This window comes from Dendroctonus ponderosae, unplaced genomic scaffold (assembly GCF_020466585.1).
Source record: "Dendroctonus ponderosae isolate FM_Combo_2020 unplaced genomic scaffold, Dpon_F_20191213v2 Dpon_F_20191213_2, whole genome shotgun sequence".
Classification (NCBI taxonomy): domain Eukaryota; kingdom Metazoa; phylum Arthropoda; class Insecta; order Coleoptera; family Curculionidae; genus Dendroctonus; species Dendroctonus ponderosae.
Genome location: NW_026018165.1, coordinates 13,752,304 through 13,763,549, shown reverse-complemented (window position 1 = coordinate 13,763,549; position 11,246 = coordinate 13,752,304). Strand labels below are relative to the sequence as shown.

General features: G+C 46.0%; 1 protein-coding gene across 2 annotated transcripts in view; it reads right to left on the bottom strand.

Annotated features, from left to right (window-relative positions):
* Positions 1-11,246, bottom strand: part of LOC109544418 (protein split ends) — a gene marked incomplete in the record, with an annotated part of 94,999 nt that overhangs the window by 11,486 nt on the left and 72,267 nt on the right. For both annotated transcript variants that reach the window (XM_048664227.1, XM_019914558.2), the window contains 6 exon segments: positions 914-988; positions 1,118-9,351; positions 9,673-9,836; positions 9,897-10,157; positions 10,228-10,649; positions 10,866-11,030. In XM_048664227.1, the coding sequence (XP_048520184.1) occupies positions 914-988; positions 1,118-9,351; positions 9,673-9,836; positions 9,897-10,157; positions 10,228-10,649; positions 10,866-11,030 (9,321 nt within the window).

Sequence of the window (11,246 nt, the reverse complement as noted above, 5' to 3'; positions counted from 1 at the left end):
AAATAGGAGCACTATTTATCAATCTGTAATAAAAGACGTGAGGAAATGCTGTCTTTTTTAAAGACAAAAATTTTTGAAACGAAATACCCAACAAGAAGTTTGTAAAAAAATATAAGATTTTTGCTTTCTGTTGACTTTGAAACTGGTGCAAGGTCCTTTTGAAGCTATTAAAATTATTATTTTTTGTTATTCACAATTAAAAAAGTTACAATATAAAACTAGTGTATTAACATATATCCATATTTTTTTTCAACTATTGAACTGCTAAACTTTAATATCTCTTTCAAAGAAACTTTTGAAACTTTCTTTTCAAGGAAAACCGCCTCGGGAAAAGTTGCCTCAAAAATGTTTGACTTAAAAGAAAATTTCCTGGTAGTTCTCTACCCTCTGGTTCTCCCGGTTCCTTCTGAGGCCTCTGCTTCTCGAGATAGTTCGTAGGCAAAGTGTAAACTAAATTTTCGTTTTTCAATAGATTTTTTCCCAGTTTAACTATCCCCAAAAAGTGTCTTTGGCAGGTTTTTAGATCGCAGCAATCAAATGATTGGGAAATTTTCCTAAAGTGATTATTTTCATAATCGAATAATTGGATTTTCCCCATCACGAAAATGCATGGGTGCGGTTTTCAAGCAATTTCATGCAGGCCGAAAAATACTTTCAGAGCAAAAACCGACTGAGAAATAGACATATTTTTAGGTGCAACGCAGTTTTCTTTGAATGAACCATAGCTTTGCTTCGGCTCTATTTCAGAACTGTTGAACCGATTAAAGCGCATGCTTTTAAGCGACTCTTTCTGGTAACCGCGCATGCTCTGTCAGCTCTAGAACGGTTCTGAAATAGACAATGTATCAACGTCTACAAAAAATCAAGTAAAAAACGGCACAAAGAAAAACATTCAGATTATTAGTAAATTCACCTTTGGAGAATGTGGGGAATTTTGGTGCGCTGGTGGTGGGCTACTCCTGTTATAGTAAGCCCTTGCGTCCGCCATCTGTTGCGTTAGTAAAAAAAGCGAAAATTTGTTAGTTGCACGAAAAACGTGTTGGCACTAGTTCAATGTAAAATCGGGACAGTTGGCAATAAAACCTCAAAAATTTGATAAGCACTCAAATCAACTTACCAAACTAGCTTCGTAGGTAGGGACTGGTAAGCCGCCGCTTAAACGAGGCTGCTGACCTGACGGACTCAAGTTCGGCCGGCCCAACATCATGGGCATGTTCACGTCTATTTTGGAGTTCTCAATCACCCCTTTGCCGTGGTGGATCTGTTCGTTCCTCAAGGCTTTGCTTACCGGATGGTTGGAAATCTGTGCAGGCATGTGTTGCTGGAGCAGGTTCGAGTGAACAGGCTTAGACATCACTTTATTCGCACTCTTCGCTTGTTGCTTGACGAAGTCCAAGTGACTGTTTAGAGGATGGACATCGTGCTCAGTCAGGTGGTCTCTGGCTTGAAGCAGATGTCTTTCATTCGCCAGCTTCAAGTCTTGGCCTGGAGAATGCATGGGCGCTTTCACCTGCGGCTTCACCTCCGCAACAGGCGCTCCCGGTCTAGGAGAAAGCGGACCGACGCCGCCTTGCAGATTGGCTGCAGCTGGAACCGATGATGAACCCGGAGTTCCACACTTTGCAATGTGAACAGGGGTACTACACTTGGTGCCCATGATGCTGGATGGAGACGCGAACTGTAGGACGTTGTCTCTGGGTTGTGACACTGGATTATGTAGGACAGAAGTTTTATTGCTCGGCGCCAGATCAGTCACCACCGCCTTAGCTGCTTGGCTGTTTAACACGTGCGCCTTCAAAGTGTGAATCTTTGGCGTGGACTGTTGAACGACTGTAACCGGGTGCGATTGAGCGATCACACTAGGTTGCATTTTAGCATTGTCGTTGGCTTTCGCCTCCAAACACAAATCACTGACTACTGATGGAACAGCATTCGGCTTCTTGTCTGCCAGCAAAGTTCCCGGCAATGGAATGTACTTGCCTTCTTCGCTCTCCCGCATCGGGATCAACATGCCCGTGACTGGATCGATCAGCTTGGTGGGCTCAGGCTTGTTGGCATTCATCTCACCCTTGAACCGCTTGAGCATAACTGTTTTCAAACTGCAATGATCCACTTTCTTCTCTTTAGTGGCTTCGGGTGGAATCGGCTCTACAGGCTTGGTGGTGGCGACTTCCACTTTTGGCTTGGATGGTACAGCGATAGGAGCTGGCGGAAGCGGGGCCGCAGCAACAGGCTTGGTGTTCTCCTCTTTCAGATCTTCACTGGATGAATTTTCCGTTGATTCAGATACTCGGCGATTAGGCTTGCGCCCTCTGGGACTTTTGCGAGGCGGGTCTGGCTCCTGAACTACCACGGGCAGTTTCTTTTGCTGCCGCCCCGATCTTCTTTGATTGGCTGCTGCCCTGGTGAGCGGCGTGTTCTTGATAACGTCTTCTATCGTATCATCCACTGTGTTTCTAAAAACGTCTTTTTCGGCCAGCCGGCGTGACTTTCGGGTGTTTGAAGTCTGCGGCGAAGTGAACTCGTCTTTGGGTTCCGGGTTGGGTGGCGAATGAAAGGCCTCTTGGACTTCTTTGGCAGAGTCCTTTTCCTTGACTTTCGGCTGGACAGTGTCCTTCACTTCCTTTCCAATCTCCTTAGCTCCGTCCTTAGTGATTTCCTTCACAATGGTGGTGGTTTGTGCGTTGCTTGTGCTGGAAGTGGTCGACTTGATGGTCAACACCAAGCGGGGTCGCTGTTCTTTGTTGCAATCATCCGAGTCCTCTCTGAACTCGTACACGTCGTTCGTCGTTGAATCCGACTCGGATTTGCTAGATTTTCGTTCGGAGCGCACCTTTCCTCCGCGGCCACGCTTGATGTTGGGCACTGCGGCGGCTCCTTGCGCTGCCTCCTTTTGCTTACCGCGCCGCGTCTGAATCCCCCCGCGCTCCAAAGTGGGCTTCGCCACTTTATTGTTGGCTCTGGGCCTTCCACCACGGCCCCTCCGAGCGCTACTTCTGGTTACGGATGTTTCGGTTTTCGGGTCGTTTTCGATGTCGGCCGGCTCATTTTCAGCATCCTCGTCAACCTTCATATCGGCAACGGAAGCGTCGTCGTCGTGCTCTGCAAGTTCGACGGGTTCCGGCTCTTTTTTGCTTGACTTTGGCTCTGCTGCGGCTTGGTTGTGGTCACTATCAGACATCTCGTCTGCTGAGCCGAGCGTTTGAATGACCGACTCAATGTTGACCGAGTCTTTTGCTGACCAGAACTCATTGTCCTCCTTAGCTTCAAGGGTTTCCTGCTCCTTGGTCACCTTCTCGGCTAAAGCATGAGCGGCAAGGTTGGCCGGTTGAACTTCGGGGTCTTTTTGGGTTGTTCTCGGAACAGTAGTGGGCTCCTCCGCTTTAACTGTTGGGTCTTTTGCTGGGGATGGACAAGGAGCAGATTCTCCCAGTTCTGGTCTGGGCTTTGCCGCATCCAGCTGAGGAGGTGGCTGTGCCTTGGGCACCTCCATCAGATCCTTTTCGGGTTTAACTGCGGGCGCCTGCTCCTTATCCGCAGCACTGGCTTCGGTGGGGATTTTACTAACAGGCAATTGAACAGCGACAATTGGTTCAGGATTGGGCACTAGAACAGGATTGGGGCTTGATGTTCGGTTCTGAACAGCTGGAACCTGCAAAGTGTCGATTTCAGGCACACTTTCTGCTGGAGCGGGAATATCTGCTACTGGCACACTTGGAGACCGTCGCTCAGGCGATGATGAGGCAGCACCAGACACACTTGGAGCTTCCGCGTTAATGACGGCCAAAGTACTGGGGCTCCGCCTTGGTGAGGATGGAGGAATTACAATGGCTTTGCTGGTAACTGGAGGAGGCGATTTTACAGCCAAGCTGTTCGGAGCAGAGCGAATGTCGGTTAATATCAAATGTGGAGCAGTCACAGCTGCAGTCGTTTTGATGCTGTTAGAATTCGCGTGCTGATCGGCTGGCTTCGAGTCAGGCTCGGTACGAATCTGGGATTCTTTCTTGAGCAGTTGCAGGGGCACAAACGGCGGAGGGGAGTGCAGGCCCATATACTGCCCGTAAGCGGAAGGATTGATTTGTCTGCTGGGCACAAAGTGCGCATTCGGAGGGAAATGTCGGATATCACCTTGCACTAACATCCTTGCCGGTTGGCCGGGCGCAAACGCCTTGTAAGGTTGCATTCCCGATGGGTGGAAGATCATTCTGGGTCTCTCCTGCCGAAGCTCTGCAGTTGATATGAGCTTTGGAGGTTCAGATGAATGTGCCACGATGGGTTGAGGCAAATAGATAGTAGCAGGTTGAAGTGGTTTGGTCACAATAACTGGAGTGATGGGCAGCCTGCTCAAAGCTGGACTGTTTGAGGCCTCCGGCGCAACTGGCTTGCAGGTCGGGTCAGGTAAGCGGGCGGGTAAATTATGACGGCTTTGTTGAATGGCAACGACTGAAGATGTGGATGGCTGAACCACTGAGGGTGCTGTAGTGATAGTTTTCTGATTGACCAATGGAGACAGTTTTGCTAAGGGAGGATATAAAGGTTCATTGATCTTAATCGTCGGCGGTGCGGCAACAAACTGCTTTATTTGCGGTTGCACCACTTGAGACTGAGCTGGTACATCAACCACTGTAATTGCCGGCTTAGCTGTTGGATTCTCTGCCAAAACCGGTTTGCTCAGAACAACTTCCTTTCGTTCACCAGACCACGTCTGCGATATGACAGTTTGCTGTGGTTGTTGCTCGCGTTCAACCAAAACATTAATACACTCAGCTGGTTTCATCGGTTTCTGATCCGCTTCAGAACTGGGCTCCGATTTTATTGGAGATAAAGACGGTGGACTGCTCAACGACTTGAAAGCTAATGGAGAAGTGACTTTATTACTGCCACTACATACTGGAATAGCTGCAGGGATTTTCTTGGTATTTTGGAAAAGTTCAACAGTTTTCGCCGTTTGGTCAGCAGCTTGAGTACTTTCATCTGGTTCCTCAGTGTCTGTGTCGATTTGCAACTCATGCTCGCTCTGAGGAGTATCTGGTTTGGAAATTTCTCCTTCCACCTCAAGACTTTGAACCGCTTTTCTCATCTCCTCGTCGTCCTGGACGTTTGGCTCCTCGACCAACTCTGGCACAACCAGTTCAGTGGTAACTGTAATGTCTTCGTCATAGCGCTCTTCAAATTGGCAGCCTCCAAAACTTTCGCCTAATAGAGCGGCCACAGCATCTTCTGTTTCTTCCTGCGAGATAACCACGCGAGTTTTGTCCTGCGAAGAATCCGCCAGCAGCTCTTCAGTTACATCTGTCTGAACCAGGGGTTCCTCCACTTTAACTTCAGGCTTGATGATTCCAGAAATTGACTTCACCGCATTCTCGTGTATGACTTCATCAATTTCAGTACCAAACCCAGGAATTTTCGATTGCTTGTCTCGTTTCGTTTTCGATGTTCCAAGACTTGAATTTTGTAAAGAGTTTACACTAGGATTGACTACAACTTTGTCAAACTTAGGAGGAGACTTTTCGGTTGTTGGGCTTTGAATGTCGTCCAGATTAGGCAGACTTTGGCTGTGACTACTGGGTGGAGTACTAGGAACTTCCCTTTCCGTAGCTACACCAGGTTCGATCTTGATATCGGACAAGTTAATAATCAAAGGCGACTCTGAAATCTCGTGTTTCACTTCCGGGGTTTTCACTTTGTTTTTCTCGTGGTGATGATGATGATGGTGATGCCGTTTCTCATCTTTGCTCTTTTTGCGCTTTTTCTTCTTCTCTTTGCCCTCCTTTCGATCTTCCTTTTCTTTCTTTACGTCTTTGTCCGCCTCATTAAATGTGTCGGAAGTTTCCAGATTACTGCTGCTGATCTCAGTATTGTAGTTCCCTTCGGGAGCGTCATCCTTGATGTTGGCTTCCAATTGCTTGCACATGTCTGCGAAATCCATGCTGTTATCATTGCTATTTGGTGGTTCCTCTGCAGCAGCTGCAGCTGCTTCCGCAGCCGCTTCTTGAAATCGACGTTCTTTTTCTCTGCGCTTTTTCTCTTTTCGTTTCTTATGTTCAGCTTCCCTGTCTTTCTCTTCTTGAATCTTCAGTTGTTCTTTATCTGAATCGTTGTTATAAAGCTGTGCAGGTTGAGCATTCTCATCAGGTCGAAACTCATCAGGTCGAAATTCTGATTTTTGCAACTTAATTCCAGCTTCGGAGTCTTCGGACAAGGAGCCGAATATATTTTCCATTTTACCGTCGCGCTTGGTTTCGCTTTTGTTCTCACTTTTGCTCTTTTTGGCTTTTTTCGGCTTGTCTCTGCTGTCCTTTAATTTGTCCCGCTTCCTGTCCTTTTTGGAATGATCTTTCTTTTTGTCGTGGTGCTTTCTTTCTTGCGCGCCCGGCGACTCCGACTCAAATTCCAATTTCCCCGACTCTTCATTCGAAAGGGAATGCTTCTGCTTCTTCTGCTTTTTCTTGTGTTTCTTTTCTCGTTTCTCAGATTTTTCCTTCTTCACTTCGGGAAAATCATCATCGCTAGTGTTGTCGAATAGAGATCTGCTGTTAAATCTGTCTATTTTCACTTCGGATGATTGGGAGTGTAATACATCAAAGCTTTGCTGTTCCGGGGAGGTAAATTCTTGGAATTTGCTATTTCTTCGTTCCTTCTTTACTAGTCGCTCGAGTTCGGTCTTTACAGAAGTGAGTTTTTCGGGCTTGATTTCTAGTTCTCCTTCAGTGTCGTTTTCGAATAACGACGCTTTTGGCTTATCTGTTGCATTTTCATGATAATCAATCGAAGGCAATTTGTTGTTAGTCGGATGTCGTTGGTAATCCTCTTCTGAACTATCGCTAGTTATTTTTGATTTTGAGCACCGTAACGGCTGCTGTTTTAACTTAATGTCTTCGTCTGTCGTTTCGGTTGGCTCCATTTTAATATGTCGAAACGAATGTCGTAACGAATTATCGGAATCGCTATAGATGGTATCTTTTTGCTTGTACGAGGTTTTATGATCCTCACTTTCATCCGAACTATCAAGCAATTTTCTGCCTCTTCGGCATTTTATTTCGGTGTCTTTATCGGAATCCGAATCTTCATCCCATGAGTTTGACCGTTTCTTTTCTTCCCGCCTTGCCCTACTGAGTTTCAGCTGACTGAACTTGGCTTTGATTTTCTCCTGCCTTTTCTCCTCTTCCTGCTTTTGCATGTTTTTGCAACTTCTGGCTTTCACTTTGTCGTACATGGAAATATATGGAGGGCCATCGTCGACAATATCAAAAATTGAATGTTTCTTTGGCTCGTCAGAGTCACTATCCGAGCTATTAGTAAGTTTTCTGATGCGATCTTTTTTATGAATTTTGTCAAATCTCTGTTTATCTTCCTGGGGTGATCTCAGGAGATCTTTAATTTCCAGTGACGCTGGTTTGTCTTTCTTAGTCCTGTCCTCACTTTTCTTTTCCTCTGAGCGTTTGTCCGCATCCGTTGTATCCTTGTTACGTTTCTCCCTCAAAGCTTCACGCTTCTGTTTCTCTTGCTTTTCCTGTTCGATTTCTTCATTACTACGTAAATTAAATGTCGCTAAAAAGTCTTTGTCGTTCATTGATATATTATTAGCTGGCGCTTCAACTGGTGATTGGTGCAGTTCCCTACCCTCTTTTTCTTTGCTTTTACTTTTAGATTTCTGTTTTTCTAATTTATGTCTGTGCTTGTGTTTGTCTTCCCTATCTTTGTCTTTCCGCTTGTCCTCACCTTCCTTCGAACTGCTGTGTTTGTCGTAATTGGGCATAGAGTTGTTCTTGTGTTTAGGCTTTTTAGATCTGTCGTCGCTCTTAATGCTGTCTCTTGAATCTCTCCTTTCCGAAACTCTCTTAAACTCACTGAGTTTACTTCGTTTCGCATCTTCGGGCATTTCTAAACCATCCTGAACACTAATTCGCCTTTTTATACCTACATGGGTAGGTAGACTGTTATTGCGCTCCTTTCGTCGATTGGGGTCCTTGTTGACTTCTACTTGATTTTTGAGGTCAAGATCCAAAGACATGTGTCTGGTTTCTAATATTGCTCTATCGCTGACATCGTTATTTAGATATTTAACTCTGTCGTGGATATTATTATCTCGGTTCTCCTTGATGCTCTCCTTTCGTCTTTCAGCATCTCGCTCGAACTGAGCTTTGCTATTTTCATGCTTATTGACGTTCTCTTGGTAGACTTCTCTCCTCTGTAGGTCTTGATTGGCATTGTCTTTCCTAAGAGAATCGTCCCGAGTCGACTTGATGTCCTTCGATTCTTTGGTAGATGGTTGGTTTTCTTGTTGGTGCTTTTCCGATGGATGGGTGTTGTTTTCTCGATGCTTAAGTTCACTGTGATTTTCTCTATGCTTGCTACTACGTTCATGATGATTGTCTGAGTCTTTATTTCTATTGTTTACTCTATCTTCACTTCTCCTGCGTTCTTTTTCTTTGGCACTTCGATGGTCCTCTTTTGCCTTTTGCTCCCGTTCCTCCTTCTCCCTTCGTTCAGATTCTTTTAGTTCTCTCTCAAGCTTTTCTTTAAGGTCGCGTTCTTCGCGCTCTTGGTTCTCACGTTCCTCTCTTTCACGTCGAAGATATTCCTCTTTTTCTCGTTTGTCCGCTTCCACTCGTTCTCGTTCGAGTTTCTCCTTCTCTTGACTCTCTTTTTCTAGCCTGGCTATCGCTTCCTTCTCCTGGCGAATTCTTTCTCGCTCTGTTTCTTGTTCTTTCGCCCGTTCGCGCTCTATTGCTTCGCGCTGTATTCTTTCTTTTTCCAGCCTGTCTTCTTCCAGCCGTTGTTTATCCAATTCGCTCTCTCGCTCCAATCGCTCTTTTTCCCTCCGCTCGCGCTCCAGCTTCTCCTTTTCAATTCGTTCATTTTCTAGGCGCTCTTTCTCCTCTTGCTCCTTCCGGTGTTTCTCAAATTCTTCTTTGGTCTTATCAACAAGCTTTTGCTCTTCTATTTTCGACTTTTCACCGTCCTCTATTCGCCGAGCACTAGTATCACTATTACGTCGTGTTTTCACATCCGCCCGAGGACTGGTGCTGCACGAGTTCCGCCTTAGGGATATTTTCTCACTGGGTTTTGGTTTGCCCGCACTAGATACGTCACTAACTACTGGAGCTACACTACGATTTTTTACGCTAGAAGTTCGTGATTCACCGGGAACATTCACCGTCGATTTCAGTCTATTTTCACCGAGGCTCGGGTTCCGCACAGTGACGCTTGTACTTAAAGTGGTGACTGGGGGGGTGGAGAAACTTGTAACGATGGGCGAAGTCGTCGGGGCCGGAGACATCGGCATGGGTGGATGGCTGGGAAAGGGATACTGAAGCCCTCTACTTGCTGAGATGGGCAAAGGCGTACCTGAAATCATTTTGCCTTCTTCGATACGAAATGGGTAGAATAAACATTGCCTAAATAACAATCGTTAATCATTTTAAACCCTAACGGAAATCGTCATTCTCGATTAACAAACAGATAGGAATTGCAAACACTTGAATGGTTCAAAAATTAAGCGCCAAGCGCTTCCTTGATTCAGTGTGTTGGTGAAGCTCACAAGAAGTAGAACTATTTCGTTCGAAAGACTTGCTTCGGGGTGATAAAGAAATATTCGCTGATAAGTGAGGCATGTTGCCATCATCTCAACATTCTAGACTAAGTTGATAGAATATAGAATCAACTTACCAGAAGACCTAGGAGATAACATGGTTGGTGTTTTAGGCAACTGAGTACTGACCGAGGTAGATAATTTCAAAGACGACGCCACTACCGCCACAAGAGCAGTGGTGTTGGGGTTACTAACTGCTGATGATAAGGAGATGGGTTGGGTGGAAATCGCCGGCAGACGACTGGAACAAAACGAAAATGTGCCGAAAGTTCAGCCAATCAAAACCAGGCCATGAACTAACCAGAATAATCCAAAGTCCTTCGGCTCGTACTTTTCACCCACGCTCTCCAGCCGCTTTAAATCTTCATCGAATACCGATCGCTTGGCCATCACTGACTTCACTATCTCCGACGGCTGCACTTCCTTGAGATCTTGGATTTCCAGGAGTTTATGTCTGGATCGGAACTTTTCAAGGCTTGCGTCCAGTAGAGCCAAGGGATCGTTCCCGGTAGCGCTGAATGCTCTACTGCCAGACCACTTTTCGTATTTCTCGTCCAACGATCTGAAACAAAACCAACAATAATTTCGTGTAAACACAATCAACAGAATAACCGAACTTAATAAAGACTTACTTAATCCGCTCCTCCAGAGACGGACTTCCAGTTACCCCATCGCTGTCGCTCGAGTTTGAGCTCATACTGGGCGGGCGAGGCGGTGGAGAAGCCGGGGGCGGCACATGGAGAAGCGGACTGGGCGGCCGGGGCGCATGATGTTGCGATATCCTCGGACTAGTCGCGGCTGGTGGCGGGCTCGCCAGCGGATTGGCATGCTCCTTCTGGCCCTTGATTCCCGATACGGAAATGGTTCCCCTTTGGAACTCCACCAGCGCTCGAACCTGCGCCGCCCATTTGGGGAGCGGCAGCATCATCGGGCCCTCACCTCTTTCTCGAGTGGTGCGCTTTGGCGGTTCTCCCGGGGGAAACTCTGGGTTCTCATCGCAAAGCGGCGTGCCGGGTCGGGAGCCTGGCTGATCGGACCCATCAGAATTTTCCGGCTGAAATAAAAAAAACTAAATTCTACTATAGCCTAGCCTGAGCGTTTGATGTGCCTCTTTGAAAATAAGGGTTTAGTTAATGTACCTACACAAATGTAACTAGAACAAAAAAGAAATTAAAACGCTCCATGCGGGCTAGGTGATTTGACGTTAATTCTTTTTATTTTGCTCAACAATTTACTGTGAAATAAATATTATTATCATTGTTATTATTACGTAATGAGCGTGAGTTCCCGTCTTGACTCCTCCATCGCTTCCCCCAGTTCTCCGCCTCTTGCAGCCCACTGTATGAGGAGGATAGTGACCATATTTGTTATCAACTGAAGGTCGTCGTGTATGGTGCCGTAAAGTCGTCTCGGAAAGCCTCCTCACTTCCAGTACCTGTACGAAAAATGCACGTAGTAATTGCTAATAAGTACCATAAATCAAAGTACGACCAGTCTCCAATTTGATCTTATTGTAACAATAAGAGTGACCACAACAGAAAAAATTGATGTAAAAATCGTTTCAAGCCAACCGGGCAAAGTGCTGAATGTGATTGTTAGTTACAAAGCGAAGCAAATAGGATCGAAGCAACTGAATAGAATTTGCACAGAC